Genomic DNA, 17,032 nt, shown 5'->3' on the forward strand with positions numbered 1-17,032 from the left:
GTGTAACCTCCCTGCAGAGGAGTCAAGAGGGTTGAGTTTTACCCAGGATAATATCCTGGAGCAGGGCGTGGAGCCGGGTGAAAATAAAGGAGGTCCCCCTCACAATTTCCTTACGACTTCTTGTGGTTGCTTTTCTTGCTGCTACCACCCATCAATTTGCCTCCTCCCTCTTTAAATTACACGTTCACAGGAACATGCCAACACTGCATACATCATGTTAATTAGGTTATTTGTTAATTTCCACATCATTAGTCACATGGTCTTAATTGATCTGTGCTCTCCCATTAAGTCCCTAGCTGCAGGTTTGACCTGTCCTGTGCGGTGTGCTGATAGTGCAAATCTAGGAGGGTAAGCTTTGCTGTTGTGCTGTGTGATGCTGCGGCAGAGCATGGCAAAGATCTTGCTTGTGGTTTCCAGAGTTGGTGCTTTGTTTGCATTATTTTGTCTGCTGTCCCTAGCAATCCTTGCAGTGCGTTCCTCCCAGAATGCTCTGTCTGTATTTCCAAACAGGGATGTCCTGCAAGGCAGGTCTACTCTCCTAGCAGCCTGCTTTCAGATAATACAGGACAACTTATTTGCCATCCTCTCCATTAGTGAAGTCTATAATATGATCTAGACTTGGACTGTCAGGTAGCTGGAGAGCCTTGGTTGGGATTGTTGGAGAACAAGGCAGGTACTACTGTGTGACCAGCTGAAAGCTGTAATCACACTGACTTAAAAAAAACCGCAACATTTACTGATATACTAATAATATAATCTTGTTAGAAAACATAGAATGTACTTCATGCTTACAGTAAGTATACATACCTATGTGTGTTTTCGCTTGTAGGTAATACACTGGTATATAAAAAATACCCTGTGTGAATGTAGCTATAAAATATTTAGCAGAAGGTTTGTTGATTGTTTCAGTTCAGACTTTAATTTGTCAGGAAATCTCCTATTCATCTGTGATTAGTTTTGTGGTTGTGAATAACCAATAGAAGAATAATAAATGTAATTGTGTAATATAAAGACAAATTAAAACCACACTAATGCAATAGTGGGAAAAGCTTAGGGAGAGCTAGGTAATTAATATTTTTATCACAAAACTAAAGTAACTTGTATATTCAGCAGAAAAGTGCTGTTCTGCCATGTTTAAGTGCTCTTGTTAAAAAAAAAAAAAACCCACCCTCCCAGTGCAATCTGGAATAATTGAGATGACTGTTTTGCTGAGCATGATAACTGCAGTATGCTGATCCCACTGTCTTTTTATTTTGACAGAAACCTGAGCTACAACAAGTTGACAGAGGTTGATCCTTCCGCCTTTGCAGGGCTGATGAACCTGCAGGAAGTGTAAGTATTCTTTCAAAGGTTTTAGTTGTATTTTTCCAGGGCAGCTTGTGGGCTGTGAGGAAATTGTGTATAGTTTCCTAGGCAGTACCTTCCTTTAAGTAACTTGAATGAGCAGATCCAACTTGGTGTGGAGGGGTGTTTTTCACCATATTTTACCTGTGTGTTTTGTTTAAACTAACCAATCAGCAGAACACAACATCCCAATTAAAACAGCACAGCTGTTATTGGAAATCATTGGAGTTTGCCTCTCTGTGTCTTGAGCAATACTGAGGAAGCAGCTCAGCTAACACACCTGAGCACACAAAGCTCCTTGCTGAAAGGATAACCCTGAAGCAAGGCAGAACAGCCTGGATCGTGATACCTGATGCCAACCTAACCCAAATCTCCCAGGAAACAAAGGTGTAGTGTAGTGGATAACAAAGCACTTAACTGTATCTCCTTTCATAAATTTGTGCTCCTTTTGGAACCAGGACAAATTCTGTTTGAAGTCAGCTAGGAGAAGCTAGAACAGCAGAGCTGTCTTCTGCTTTTGTGGGGGAAGAGAAAGAGCTGGTGAAGGTCTGAGTCGCTGTGCCAGACCGCCCTTGCTGGCAGAAAGAAACTTGGGGGAATCAGAGAATTTCCTAGCTCCTGATGTGTGTAAATGCTGAGCAGTTACACTTGCAGTGATTCTTGGAGCTCTGATTTTGGGTTTTGAAAAACGAAAGTGACTGAAATTGCAAGTGGTGGGTTGAGGTAATGAGCTCGTGTTTGAATATTGAATTGCTGGCATACTTGAGGTTTGGGCTCTGTTTGAAGAGCTACTGATGCCTCATGGGAAACTGAAAAAACATTTCCTTTCAGAAACAATACTGTGCTCTGTGTATATTGTGCATTTTCTCTTGTCCTCTGTCTGTTTTCATTAATTGTTGGCTCTGGGGCTTGTGGAGGGGCCAGATCATGTAATTCTTAAATAGCAAGTGGGAGTTTTGCCTGACTAATGTCTGCAGGGTTGGACCATGGGGATTAATGTAGCATCTCTGCCCCTGCCTGATTGCCCCTGGCTCACCTGCTTATACTAATAGTGGGAGCTTGCTAGGAATCATGATTAAGTGAGGAATATGTATCAGGAGTGACTGCAGTGCTCTGCAGACAGTTCACTTGTGATCATCTTAGAGAGCAGTCAGGAAGGGGAGAGAAAGTGATGCAGCTGAGCAAAACACTGCCTATAGGACCTGTTTTCTCAACTTCTCTTTAAACAGTGGAAAGCCTTAAATTGCTCTGTGCTTAAAGAGGAGAATTGCAGCCCTGATCCCATGAGACTTTAGAATTATCCTAACATGATTGTGGCTTAGCAATTGCTTTTATTTGTGGAAGTGCCTGAAGGCATGTGACTTCAGAGAGTGTGGGGCTGGGAAATGTATGGCTCCTGATAGTTTAGGTAGGGAGCTCCCTTGTGCGAAGTCCTGCATGCATTGAGAGCAGGACAAGCCCTGCACTGAACAGTCAGCTGCTAAAAAAAGCTGTCAGGGTTCAGGGGAGGTAAGTAATGCAGCCTGCAAAGTAATGGTGCAGATGTGAGCTGCTTGCTGTGTCAGAAAGGCAGGGTTAAGGAAAAGGGAGAGAGCAGAGGAGTGAATAGGAGGGAGAGGGAGCAGTCAGAAATGGGAGACTGGAAGGGAGGCAGAGGTCTGGAGTGGAGCCTGGAAGGCAGGCTCTGGAAAGTGTGAGGGAGAAGCTCTATTAAAAGCCCTATCTACCAATCTTGGTTGCTTTTGAATAACAGCTAAACCACAGACCACTGAAATAAACTGCATTTTACAAAGGGAACCACATCTGTACTGCCAGAGCATCTCCTTTCTGAGGTTTTTTTTAAAGCACTTTACAAACATTCATGAAATAAGCATCATGCTGTGGCATGTCTTGAGAGCAAGTCAGTGTTTTGCTGTGCACGCTGTACTGGGCAAACCAAGTTGCCCTCGGGGAAAGAGATTGCCCCAAATAACAGATGCATTGATAAGAGCTGAAACCTCCCATGATGCTTCCAACACAGTGCCTGTGGTTCCTGAGCATTACAGAGAGGCTCAAAGCTCTGCGTGTGTCTCTGTATGTGAATAATTAGGGCAATATATTTTGAAAACTTTATTTTAAGAAAATGTCTGCAAATCAAAAGATGTGAACTTCATAGCTTATCTTGGATGCTCTGTTTTGCTTTGAAATTGTAATGAAGTAATTGCTGTATTTACCCTATACTTTTCCTTTTCCCTGGATTTAGGCAGTTGTTTTTGGTTTGGATTTTTTTAAGCTTTTTTGCCTTAAACATTTAAGTGTGTGAGATGAAATCTAGTGGCTCAGTGATATAAACCCCTATAATTCCACATGCTCTGAAATAAGTAGCTTTGTACTGATGGAGGCTCAGGTGGTAGGGGCTGGACTGGGACACTGTTTGAGGACACTTAATGCTTTCTCTCACCCCCTTTGGTGGCTCCCTCTAATGACACACCCTGGGGTAATATCCATTCTTGTACCTTGGTTGAAAGGGTGGGATGGAAGGTTCTGCTGTGGGGTAGGTCCTGCAGTCCTTTCTGGGGTTTCCTCAGGTCATGTGGATCATGGGATCCATGAAAGCGATGGTTGCAGGGCTCTCAGGTTTTCCAAGCTCATTTGTAACAAAGAAGTAGTAACTGTGCTAAAATTCCTCTCCAAACAACTCACCTTTTATTTTCTAAAGTGCCTTTCACTGAAAGCTCTGGAGAGCTGTGCTATTTTTGAGCAGGCTCCATTTCAGCTTGACACCAGCCTGGCAACTGGACTGTAAATATTTTATAGGGGTGGCCCCCCTCCTCCTCTGCTTTAGCATCCAGAGGCAGCAGGTTTGTGTTGTCAAATGTGAGAGCTGGGGAGGAGGAGGGAGACTGGAAGCTCAATTTTGTTCAGCCTGGCTGTTCTGTTTTGGGGTGGTTTTTTTGCTTTTTTTTTTATTCCTTTACATGGGGGAATGGGAAGATGAGAGGGAAATCCCAGACAAATACTGAGCTTGGCTGTCTCCTCTGCATCAGCAACCGGTGCCCCTGAGCCAAGAGAGAAAATGAGGTGGGAGAACCACTTCTGACTGACTTGTGACCTGACAGGGGACTGATTTATAGGAATCGCACTTATGTCAGAGGAGAGTTAGACACTGAGTAGTGTCAGAGCCACTTAACCAGAGCTGACCCGGGCTATCGGAGGGTGGGCCTAATTCTCCTTCTCCCATGCCTTTCAAAAAGATGCTTGGTTGTATGTTAATGAAAATGTGGCACAAATAGAAGTATTTTAATACTCTTTCCAATTTGCTTTGTACCTTTGAAAGCTCTACGCCTTGCTATAATGTGAACAACAATGAGCTTTTAGTTGCTAAGTGGATCTCCTTGCTGAACTGCAATGCATCTGGCTTTTTTTCCACTTATGTTTTAAGGTATGGGTATAATGTCAGGGCTGAGGCTGAGGAAAACTTTTATCCCAGCAGTGTCTGGAACTCCTTATGAAATCAAATATCTTGCTTACTCTCAGAGGAGTCAGAAGGAAGTTCTGGGATGGATGTATTGCTGCTCTCCCACCTGCCAAAAATAGTTTTAAAGGAAAGAAAAAAACCAAACCTACTATAATTCAGGATTGCCCCAACTTGTGCCCACAGCTTGACATGCCTCAACTGCTCTGTGCTCCCCTGCCTGCCGTGGGATGCTCGGCTTCTCGCAGCTGAGTTGTGGTCTGAGACCCCCTTTCAGAGCCCCTGGAGAAGGGGAACATTTTAAAGGCAGGCAGTAGAGAGAGACCCGGCAAGACTCTGCCTCGAGCAATAGGTGATGGTGGCTGGGGAACCTGGGGAGCCACTGTGTGCTGCCCTGCTCGGCCTGGCAGGGGCTCGGCTTTAATTGCTTCAGCATGCAGGGGCCGGGGGAGCGGGCAAGATGGCTAAGAAATTAGGTAATTTTCAAGCAGCCAGACAAGCAACTGTTACAGTAATTAATTGACTAATTCACCATACAAACAAGGGCTCTTTAAAGCAAGGAAGAGCTGGTCACATGGCAAGGATCTGTTTTCAGTCAGAAAAACACTTCAAACATTAGGCCATTGAAGGGGACGTTTTTGTACTGGTGTTTCCAGGGGTGAGGCTGGTCTGCAATTGCCATTATCCCCGGGGGGCCGCATGGTGCTCCCCAGGTCACCTGTTTTTGGTGGCATTACTGTACCCGGCCCCAGGTTTTTGTGTGTGGGGCTGCCCTTGCGGGATTTCCAGATCTTGGCCTGGTGTGGGGAAGAGGCCTGAGGCTGCTGTTCCCTGTCACTGTGGCACCCTGCTGGGCCTCTGTGCCCTGGCCTGGCATGGAGCGGTGAATGGGGCCTGCTGCTTGGGGAAGGAGTTAAATTCATCGTCCTGATGCAGTGGGTGCAAAGAGTCTTATATCTCAGGCTGGTTTCTGTTATGACTGTGGAAACTCAGGCTGATGGAGGGCTGTGGCACAGTACCTTCCTCAGTGGCGCTCTAATGTTGGGAGTGGGTGGAAGGGGGGGGAAAAAGCTTTGCTTTTATAAACAAGATACTGTGAGACCAGTTATGGTGTCTCACTTAAAGGGTTCAGTTGGGAGGACAAGGTGAGATTGTCAGACAGCCAGACAAGCCCCTTGAGGTGGAGGCCTCTGCCAAAATGTCAGTGTTCCTGGAGAGTTGGGGCAGGGGCGGGTAGATCAAGTGCTGTGGACTTCCCCTGCTCCCACATGCTTGGTTATAGGCTGCTTGCTTCAAAAATTAATTTCTGTTTGCAGGCGACTGAACAACAACGAGCTGACTGCCATTCCCTCCCTGGGACCTGCTGCTTCCAGTATCCGCTCCCTCTACCTGTAAGTCACTGCTGCCTCTCTTGGCTTTTGACTCTGGGCTGTTTGTGGGGTAGGTTTAGCTGCTACTATCCACAGGTTTTGTGTGGCACACCCACTTCTGATGACTCTTTGGAGTTTATTATTGGGCATGTTAGCACTTTTAATTAAGAAACATTTTCTGGAGTCCTGTGATTTTCATGAGGTTGGGCTCAACTAATGTGCTTGTGGTTGGTGGCAACTCATGTCAATAAACTTCAGGTTAGTTGCATATTGAGTAAAGTTATCTTTTTTCTCATCTGCTTTTGGGTTTCAACCATTATGTCATACTTGTGTTATTGAAGGAATATATGCTTTTACCTTTTCTTTATTGTTCTGGGGGTTTTTTATGTGTTTTTTTTTTTCGCCCGGCTCTGTTCTGATTTCTTTTCTCTTAAAGCCAGAGACTGTTCACATCTTAATCTTTCAGAGAACTCATTCCAGACCTGTTTTTATAGTCTCTTTCAACTTTTTTTTTTCCCCTTTTGAGTGAGTGATTGGTGATTGTAAGGCTAGATCTGCAGAAGCTTTGAAGTTCCTAACTTTGGTAGTTTAGGTGCCTGCAGAAGTGTTAGATACCTGAGAGCCCTTGTGTACCTGCCACTGAGGATCTTGGGTTGGGGACACAGCTGAAGAGAATAAAGATACTATAACAACTTCTTAGTATCTTAAGAGTACGGATTTCTAAAATTATTTTTGCATGTGTCTGCTTGTAATGCACACCAAGAAGGAATTCTGCTGAGGTACGCATGATACCTCCCAGGTTCCTGGGAAGGGGAAGTGGTTATAGCTAATACAGACTCCAGCAAAGTACTTCAGCAGTTGGCTCAAGCAGTGGTTTCCAGCATGTATGCCCTTGGAATATGCACCCACAGGCAGGTGTCCATATTTGGCATGGATTTGCTTTTCCTTATAGTGACAAGAGTTTGCACTGTCATACTGAAACGGCTTTGACTTTGAGACAACCTCTTGATCTGTTGACTGAAAGTACATTCCTATTACTTAAAACAAGGACAGAATTGAGTGAAATGAACTGGCACTGTTCCTGCTCTTCTATTAGGCAGTTTTAAAATATGCACATCAGCAGAACTCCCTCACTGTCCTAATTCAGTTTAGGGATCTTAGCTCTGAATTGGTGTCCATATCTTCCTGCTGGTGTGAAGCAAGTTTAAGCTTTTGTTTGAGATATGATGCCTTTGATCTGGTTCTTGGGTATACCGTGTTCCTGCAGAGCTTATGAAAAGCCAAAGTGTTCCTCTGCTATCATCAGTGCTGGATCTAGCAAGTGTCTCTGTTAAATGCATAAATAACCACTTCACCTCCTGGGTGGAGGGGGTGGCTTGTGTCTCAGCAGTTATCAGACCTGTCAAATGTGTCACATGCAGTTGGTGTGAAACCAGCTTGTTTGATTTCTGCCTCCTGCCGCACCCTCTCCCTGCTTGCGTGACCACATGTGAAGTCTGGATGCATGATCTGGGGGCTGCTGGCTGCAGAGCAGGGTGGTAACTCCGTCTGAGCAGCGTCCCTTGTTTAAGGCATGATCCTCTGACATGAGGGACCATCTGCCTGCCACTTGAACTGAGCTTACCAGGCTGCTGCATTACCCAGTGTGTTATGCATTGGGATTCCAAAAACTCCAGAAATCTGATTTATGGATGGAAAGCTTGTGTACAGTTTAGCATCCAGGATATAGTTTTAGGCCCCCCAAATCGGCTTTTCTTTCTCACGATGTCTATAAATGATCCCAGTTTCACAAGCCCCTGTTGTTTTTTTGCTATTAATTTAGCTGTTGGCAAAGGACCAAATTGCTAGAGCTTTGGGGTTTTTTATTCCTGAAATGAAATAAACAGTTTGAAAGGAGGAATAATGACTAGTGGAAGGCAGTAGATTTACAGCTCCTCTGAAATTTCAGAGTGCTGCAGAAGGAAGGGGAGGGTACAAAGCCAAATGATAAAAGGACGGTATTCTAAACAGACCTGCTTAGTATCACTTTCCAGAAATCTGTATTGCTTTCCTCAGCTGCTACACATAAATAACTCTGATAGTGGGATTTGTAATGCTGCTGTCATACCTCTGCAAGAAGGATCTTTGTTTAGCCTGTTTCAGAGAATGCCATTTTTTCCCCTCCCCTTGCATTTCCTTTTAGTTTTTATCAGAGGTAAAAATAATCTGAAAGATGTTTTAAAGTGCCCGCTTCAATCGATGTTGCTGACTAACTCACATTGGAATGATTTGCTGCGGAAGTGAAGCTTTTTCCATCCTTGGGAGTCTTTAAATCAATTGGATGTCTTCCTAAAAGATGGCCCTTTAGTTCAACTCTAGGTTAATGGGCTTGATATGCAAATTGTTGGGTAAAGTTCTTCGGCCTTGTGTGATGTAAGGAATCATATTATACAGTTGTACTGGTTTCTTCTGGCTTTCAAATCTGTGAAGTAATAATTGGGGAGGCTGCCAAACCAAACTGAGGATGAAGACTCATAATGAAGACTGTGTACTGAGAAACTGGTTTATGTTTAAGTATTTAGTGTTACAGTGTATTCTTCCTGCTAAAGAAAAATAAATACATTTCCTTTTTTTTCAGTGTTTAGAAATGTGTGAAGTGTGTTTACCTCACAAACCTCTGAAGTAGGTTTTGTATATTGCATGTGGTTAAGTATTTCCAGAGGGCTGTGAATGTACTATAAAAGCAATGGTTGTGTATTTGTCACTTAAAACAACCCTTTTGAATGAGTTACTTCATCTCCTCCTCTTCCTAAACTGGGGAAGAGACTTTTTCTCCTTTGATTTCTGTGAGAAAGAAATCTGTCATGCTGCCAAACTCAAACTTTCCATAACAGATTTTTTTTAATGAGCTTGATCTCTTTGCATTCCCTGTTTTTGGGTTTCCCATACCTGTCTCCATCACCCAAAACTCACTTGACCCCATATGTGTTTGGACCGTGGGCCAGGTTTATATATGTAAGCATGTGGGAATCTGTTGGTGAGAGAATTCTCAAGGCTTTCTGCAAATCTTTGCATGTTTCAGGCTGCAGATGGATACGGCCATAACATATGTATCAAACATGCTATGCTGTAATACAGTGCTATGAAGTTTAGTTCAGTTTAATTATTCCTTGAAGAGTCAGGGTGTTTGCTGTGCACATTGAAAATACTGCCAAAGTCGTTCATCTCAACAAGAGCAAACATAAGGGACTTGATAAGGCTTTTAATAGAACAGAAGGGAAAAAATAATCTATGGTACGGGTTACCAAATAAAGACAGACATTAAATGCAAACATCTGTTAGTGCAAACAAAAGCCAGGAAATTCAGTTGGAAGGGGGAGAGACTGAATCTGGATTAATTCCGAATTACGTTGGAGTAGCTGAGAGGAGAATCTTGCCTGAAATTCCCATAGCATTTGTAATTTAGCTACAGTTCCTAGACTTGGACATTTGGGAGTTGATGGCAGGATGTTTTCACTGACATGCTCTTGGCTGAGGATTTCCCTTCCCAATGTTCTGCTGCAACTCAAGTGTGTTAACTCTGTAGGGTCTTGAAGACTTGGTTACCTGATCTGGTGGGGAAGAGGAAGATGGAAGAAGCGATTTATTTGCAGCAGACTGAGTCTGTTTATATCCAATTTCCTCACTAACTTGTGTGGAGGGTCTCTTAGCCTTGCTAGCCTGACAGATAAGAGGAGGACCTGAGCTGCAATCAGCTCTGCATTGGTCTGCTACTACAGGTTTCTCACAAACCCCTGTGCAGCTGCAAGCTCAGCCCTTACTCTGGGGTCTGTCTGTCACCGCTTCATTTACCTTCATGTGGGTAAATGCGTCCTGGAGGGCTTTTGGGATGTCTGCATGGGGTGACAGAGGTGCATCCTTGTCTTCTACTGTAGCTCCCAGGTGTGCAGCCTGATCCAGTCAGCATCCACTGATGCAGGCTGTTACCCAGCTGTAATCTTAGTGGAGAGCCTGCTAACCAGACCTCTGAAGCAAGTATGGTAAACAGAGCACATTCTGTGCCTTGTCCTTAGCTGGCTAGGAATTAAGGAAGTTAACAGATTAAACAGTTAAATTTTGGTTTCTTTTGCTGTAAGTGTTTTAAGCCCCCAACCATTTAGGAATAAAGGAGATAGTGACCCATGGCAGTGAGCTCTATGTTAGCAACAGTCAAAGCTGTTCTGAGATGCTTTGGCCCTATGATGTTGCTCTGAATAAGCACAGATAACAAGGAAGTCAGAATAGGGATTTTTGGAGCAAAAAAGTGTGAAATAGGATTAGCTGATTCACAGAGGATACTGTGACACACTGCAGTGTATTTACTGGGGAAAGCGAAATCAATAGGACTAGTCTGCTGCCAAACTGAGCATAAAAGTCTCTTGAAGAAAATCAATCTTCTTTACAGGCTCATTAGTGTAAAGGTCAATTCACATTAAACTGTAATTAAACAGAGGGCTAATAAGAGAAGGGTAAGTGATCTACTGTGCCACAGGTAAAATATATCATGTAAAATTTGAAAACTTAAATACATGGAGAATTGGAACCTGGGAGTGGCAGGGAACATGCTAGTTCTGGTGAGCTCAGATGCTGACTGGGGCAGCATGGTCCTTGTGAAAAGGATGGTACTCGATGGTACTCCATCTAGACGTTGGAAGTAAGACAGGTCAAAGACTGCAGGTGGTAATTTTGGCATCGGGAGTAATGTTTCTATTTGAATTGCATGGTTTCTTGGAGAGCTTTTCCTCTAAGTGCTGGAGATTTCATTGTAATTCTGGTTAAAATCGTCACATTGTTAGTAATGTGACCCTTGTTTCTTGTCTGACTTTGGCTTTAATTCTCATATCTCATGACCTTTGTACTGGATTGAGTTGACCTGTCTTGGAGATCCCTGAAGTGAGAGAATTGGGATCATGCTTTTGATCCTCCTTCTGGAGCTATTGCCTCGTGCTTTCTTAGTGAAGGCTTGGTAAAGCAACTGTTACCTTTGTGCTATTTGCAGTGCTTCACTGGTGTTGTCGAATGGGGTTTGCAGAGCCTCTTTCCAAAGACTCATGTGGTCTGCTAGATTCTTCAAGCTGCTGTTTTGCTTTCACCCAAGACAAACATGTCGTGCTACGTAAGATGAAAGAATGCTAGCAGTCACTGTACTCTGCTGATTCACATGTGATCTAGCAAATACACCTTAATTTCCCCAAGCTTTTCCCAGGAGCTGAGATGGTGATGTTGAGGTGGGTGACTCTAGTTTGTCTTTGCCTTTTGAGTTAAGATGGTGAAGACTTGGCTGAGTAACAGGAGAACTAACTGCAGCTTCAGTTCCTGCTCATGGCAGCCTCTGGGTGACCCCTGCCAGAGGAAAGAGCTCAAAACTGTTTTATCTGTGCTGTTCATAGAGCACAGCTTAAGCCTGAGCTGGTCTCTACATGAGGTGTGAGCTCACTTCATGTTCCCAACTAGGCCAGAGTATAAACCTCTGTGTAGGCGGTGTTGATAGCTCTGAAGTTTGGGCTTAAATGAAAAATTGAGGTTTGAGCTAACAGGGTAGTATAGATGTAGCCTTGGAGGCCATTTGTGGCCTGGTATCCTGCTGTGCTAATTGCTGTACAAACAAAACAACTGCCTTGACCCCCAAGAGATTTAGTCTGCAAGTCATCTTTGCTGGAGTTAAAAAAAGGATGATCTAACAATTAGAAATAAGGAGAATACTCTTAATTCCATGTAGGTCACAGCAAGTGGTTTTGTACTTACAAGCACAAAATCCAGATGACTCAGATGCAGCCGTTTGCAGGGTCCGGTTGAAGTCAGCAGACTGTGCTTGTGTGCAGGATGTGTCTTGGGCAGCTCAGAAAACCGCACTGCATAATTACTTGCACAAAGAAAACTTTCCCTGGTAAGTAAGGCAAAGTGGTATATGCAGATGTAGATCCAGCAGTGGGAGAAGATTAACCCACCAGTCCCTCCTTGCATCAGTTCTTACGTGGTGTAGTGTCTACGGGGACCAATTCTCCAGTGCTTACTCAGGCAATTGCCCTCAGAAGCTGGAGAGAGAGTTGCTTTCTGAGAATTTGGTCCATGCTACAGGCTCTACTACGCAGCTTCTATTTTTGAACATGAGTACATTGATGAGGAAAGGTGAATAGAAAGAATGCTGGCAGTCAGGCTGTTCAGTACGCAAGTAGTGTACAGGCGTGTGATATTCTGAAACCCACCTCTCATGTTTGTTTTGCTCGGAGTTCACAGTAAGGCTGTGGTGTGTAAAGTCTACTAGTTTTTGAGGCCAAAGACTGCAAGAGCCTTTCCCAGTGGAGGAAATTCTCATTAATCATGTGCTCCCAAGCACTAGAAGAGATGCTGTTTTGACTTCTCTTTCGGGCTGTTGGAACTGGTCTAAATTTGCATGTCCTGTTTGAGCTTTCAGATTATAATGTGAGCACATGGAAGCAGCAAAGGATCTGAGGGTATTCCAGGGAAATAAGTAACCATTTCTTCTAGAAAAGCAGCATCAGTAAACCACATAGTCCTCACGCTCCCCAAAAGAGCATCAGAAAGAATCTGAACATGTATAGAGCAGTGTGAAAATCGACTATAAGGAAAAGATAATGAAAGTTGGTGGCAGCTGATGGAATACCAGTTAGCCCTTGAGGCTACTTTATTATGTATTTACTAGTGAGGATAACAGTTCTGTGCAGCTATGGCAGCTTTTGCAAGTAACAAATGGCTTTGTGTTGGGCTGGGTCTGCCCTGACGTCTGCGTGCTGCTTAGCAGGCTGTGCTAGGTTGGTATTTGTTCTGGAGGAAGGAGAGGACAGAAACGGTCTTGTGGGATGGAACACAACATAGAAGTTGGAATACTGGGACAGGATCTGTTTTTGTGTGTGTTCCACGTATTCGTACAACCTCAAGACCAAGTAAATACCTGTTTGAGTAGACCTGCTTCCTCTGAGCTGAGGAGCAGGTATTGTTCCAGGGCAGGTGTAACTCATTAATGTAGTTGTCTGAGGGCAGGTGTGTGTCATGTGTAATGCACAAGATGATTTCCAAACTCTGTCCCTCTGCAGATCAAGCCTAGATTAGTTGTTAGGGTCATTTGTGACCATGATCTTTTGTTAAGGTCAATATGAAAAATAGCCTCATATTTGAGCCTTAGAATAGCCCAAACTTGCTACTATTAATATCTGTGGTAGACGTCTGTCTCATTTAATAGCATATGGCAAATAAAGCACATGTCTACAAAAGCAATTCCTTTGTTAGTCTTCACAGGCTGAGCAGATTTCAAACAGAAATAAGTTGCTGAATCAAAAGGTGTTTTAGCATATTGGAGTTTCCTGCCTAAAAACTGCTAGTAATGGCATTTTAGCATGCTCGTAGTGAGTAAAAGCAGAGTTGCAGCTGTACTAAAAGCAAGTTAAACTATTTCTGTGTAGAATTCCCTACCCATTTTTCTCTGAAAGCTTGGCTGATTCAGTTTTGTAATAAAATTGCACAAAACCAAGAAACTGAGTATGTGTTACTGTTTCTGTGCTTTCCTCCCTACTGAGATTGCCCAGTTAGTCCTCATTATTAGTTGTCAGTTTATCCTGGTAGTTAGACTAGTGGTGCTCCCTCAGAGCATCAAATAGATGCCTATTGAGGAGTAAGAACAGGGGTGGGGGTAGAATTGTGACTTTTATTTCTTTTTTAAAGTATGGTGTCCTACAGCACTTTCAAAATCTCAATTTTATTTACCTTCAAGTGTACTGGAAGGCTTGAGAACAGACAGTGGCTTTTAGTTCCTTTGCATATAACAAGGCTAAAACTGTTTCAGTAGAGGTGTTAAAAAAATGAATCCTGCCCATGTGGTTCAAAGTCCAATGAGTAAAACATCAGTTTTGCCATTTACCTTCAGCTCCGTACAGTGTTTAGCACTTCCATCATTGCTTCCACTGGCACCATTAGGAATAGTGTGCAACTCAGGGTAAAGAAACACTAGTGTAAACAGTGTTCACTGAGATGTCATTCTGCCATGTCTAGGTTGGAAAAGATTAGTTAAAAAAAATCTAGAAAGCTATTTTTTTAACTGAATAAAAGCAAGCTGTGTGCTGGATTTTCTGTTGTTTTTAACCCATGATTAATTAACCCTGATTAATTGCAGAGACGAACAATCGAGATCACAAAGTTAGATCTTACTCTTGCAAAAAAAATAGCCCTGCTGGGGGTATGTGGGATGGAAATCTGATTGCTGGTTAAGGTAGATGAGAAAGTGATCAGTCATACCTTTAGATGAAGTGATCACTTAAGAGGCCACTCTCCCTTCTAAATGTGTGCATAACTCTTGCTTGTTAACAGGAATTCCATGTGAATATTGATTGGGAATAAGTGGTTGGGTGAGTACATGTTCTGCCTGTCAAACCATTTAATGTTCAATTGCACGTCAGGGAAAATAGCAAAGGCAGCTGGAAAATTAAACAGGAGTGCAGGGTTGTACGAGTGCAAAGACAACTGAGTGGTCAGATCTGAGCAGAGAAAAATAAGTTGGGGAGAGGGGAAGAATTAAGACTTGATGTCAAAAGAAAGAATCTATAAATTGCTCAGAGTTTTTAGACTTAATGTCTTCTGTCTAATCCATATACTGCAGATCACACTGTGTGGAAGCAGTTGCTGAGCGGAGGGGTGATTAGCAATAAACAACTAGGGGAAGGGATTGGACTCTTCGTTTTCCAAGTACCCTGGAAAAGGAACACCTTTTTAGTAGTCTTATGGAAGACCTTCCCCCCCATTATGTTCTTGATACAGCTGTCCTATTTTTCAAAATAAGAGCAACTGAAGAAGTAAATGGTCATATTAAACAAGCTTGAAGAACTTATTGGCTAAGTGGTGCTGAATGCTTACCACTGATTTTTACAGGATCTGCTCTAGTGAAGCTTGGACAGATAGTGTTTTACACCAGCCTGGCTTAGCACAATAGCAGTTCTACTTCAGAGCTCAGATTTTCTGTTCCCTGGATCTTTTGGCACCTTGTTCTGCAGTTTTATGAAACCATCCTTCCTACTTGACATGCTTTATTAATAACAGGGTGCCTAGACTTGTTAAAGAGCTGTTTTCTTCCCGAACTTGACTGTTGCTTTTCTGTATAGGCTCTATTCCTCCTTGCAGGTTTAGCAGTCTCAGCTGAGCCCAGGGGCTATCCCTGTTCTGGTGACCTTGCTGACAAGAGAGATAAGCCCTTTCAACAGAGCACAAGTGTGTGTCATGTTGGAACAGACTAACCAGCCAGCCTATCTACATCTCAGAAGTGTTAACAGGAGTTTGACTGGCCGGTCAAAAATGTGTTTCTCCAACTGCTGCCTTCTTCAAAGGGCAAGTCTTTTAGCAACTTCTGCCACAAGTTCTATGAGACTTGGAGTTTGGTTTGGAGAGTAGACATAGTTAGGAGTGGTGACCTTTATTTACCTGCCTTAGCATCAGGGTCACAGAGCTCTTGTGTAGTTAAATCCACCCATTTTCATTGTGCTCCTGTGAAAGGTGGGGAAAGCCCCTGTGTCACATCATGGTTTTCAGGCACATACAGTGCATGCTATCAAGAAGTCTGCTCGTAATTACAGCTTGGATTAATGTCCCAGCATCATGGGCAGAGTCATTACATTTGGTTTGCACTTAATTTGCTTCTCTGCTTGTGTATTTTCCCCTCCTCAGTCCTGTGGAGAGACAAAAGCAAAACAAAGCCACCCACAAAACACATGCACTTACTAGGCTGTGGTGGATCTTCTTTACTTTGATCATTTATTACACAAAGAGAAACTAAAATCAGCATCAGGATTTTAAGGATAAAAGTGTCTACATGCTCTGTGATTCTGGACCCTATTGGCTTTCAAATGAAAATGCTGCCCTTGTTGATTTGAAGCTCAAAGCTTGCCTGTGATGAAAATGAAAAGAGGCTGCTGTCTCTGCTTGGGAGTGGGATAGGGTAGCAGCCCCAGCCTCTGCCCTGGGCTAGTTAAATTGACATCTGGGCTGGATCTGAGTCTTAGTATCTGTCCCTCCTCATCACAAACTGTGATAAGGGTGTGGGAGGGTTGGGAAGCAGCCCTGATATGGAGTGGGTCCTTGTGCTGAGTGCTGTACAAGTGTAGGGCTGTGGAGAGCAGGGACTCATCAGAACAGCAAAAGGGTGGGGGTGAAGCTGGGTTCTTTCTCAACTTCAAGGACTGGCATATGCATTTAATCAGTGCTAGAAAATTGAGTTTGGCTGGCATGTATCAGCAGCAGAAGAAAGCCCTTGAGGTAAAAGTGGAAGAGGAAGAGAAGCAATGGCAGAGCAGGAGAATAGCAGACCAAAGATGTAGAACATAGAATACTGACCTGACTGTCATCCGCCAGCAACTGAATGACCCTTTTCAAGTACTGATGCAGCCCTTCTTACAAAGAGGCTCTGCTGAGCCCCCCAACTCCATTCAGCAGCTGGTGCAGAGCCATGTGGTTTCCTGCATTCTTGTATGAAAACTGCTGTTTACCTTACACAATGCTCTCACTTCTGTTCCTATAGGACAATTCTTTTCCTTAGTAGAGTTCAGCACTCTGCAGGGCCTCTCCTGTGCTTTGCAGCTTTTCTCAGTGCTTGCTCCAGACTGAGGTCAGGGAATGTGAGAAGTTGAAGGGTGACAAGAGCAGTGGTTTAGACTGGAGGAGAAGGGGTGTTTCAAGAAGCTGGCTGTTCCAAAACCAGCATTGATTATGCTCAGGGACTTAGTGGTGCTCTCCCTCCCTTGTGCCAGAGAACTGGCCAGACTGCATTACAGGTTGGGCAGACCCTGATGAAGGTGCCTGGCTGCAACCCTAGCAGGTGCATCATCCTATTGAGGGATGCACACGG

The 17,032-nt window shown here is 43.6% G+C and overlaps 1 protein-coding gene across 1 annotated transcript in view; it reads left to right on the forward strand.

Annotated features, from left to right (window-relative positions):
- Window positions 1-1,315: 1,315 nt before the first annotated feature.
- The window catches only part of LRIG1 (leucine-rich repeats and immunoglobulin-like domains 1), a 54,516-nt gene continuing 38,799 nt past the window's right edge, over window positions 1,316-17,032 (forward strand). Inside the window, exons 1-2 of the mRNA XM_010077930.1 lie at window positions 1,316-1,332; window positions 6,115-6,189. Coding sequence (XP_010076232.1) covers window positions 1,316-1,332; window positions 6,115-6,189 — 92 coding nt within the window. The remainder of the gene's footprint in view (window positions 1,333-6,114; window positions 6,190-17,032) is intronic.

This window comes from Pterocles gutturalis, unplaced genomic scaffold (genome assembly GCF_000699245.1).
Source record: "Pterocles gutturalis isolate BGI_N339 unplaced genomic scaffold, ASM69924v1 scaffold3151, whole genome shotgun sequence".
Lineage (NCBI taxonomy): Eukaryota > Metazoa > Chordata > Aves > Pterocliformes > Pteroclidae > Pterocles > Pterocles gutturalis.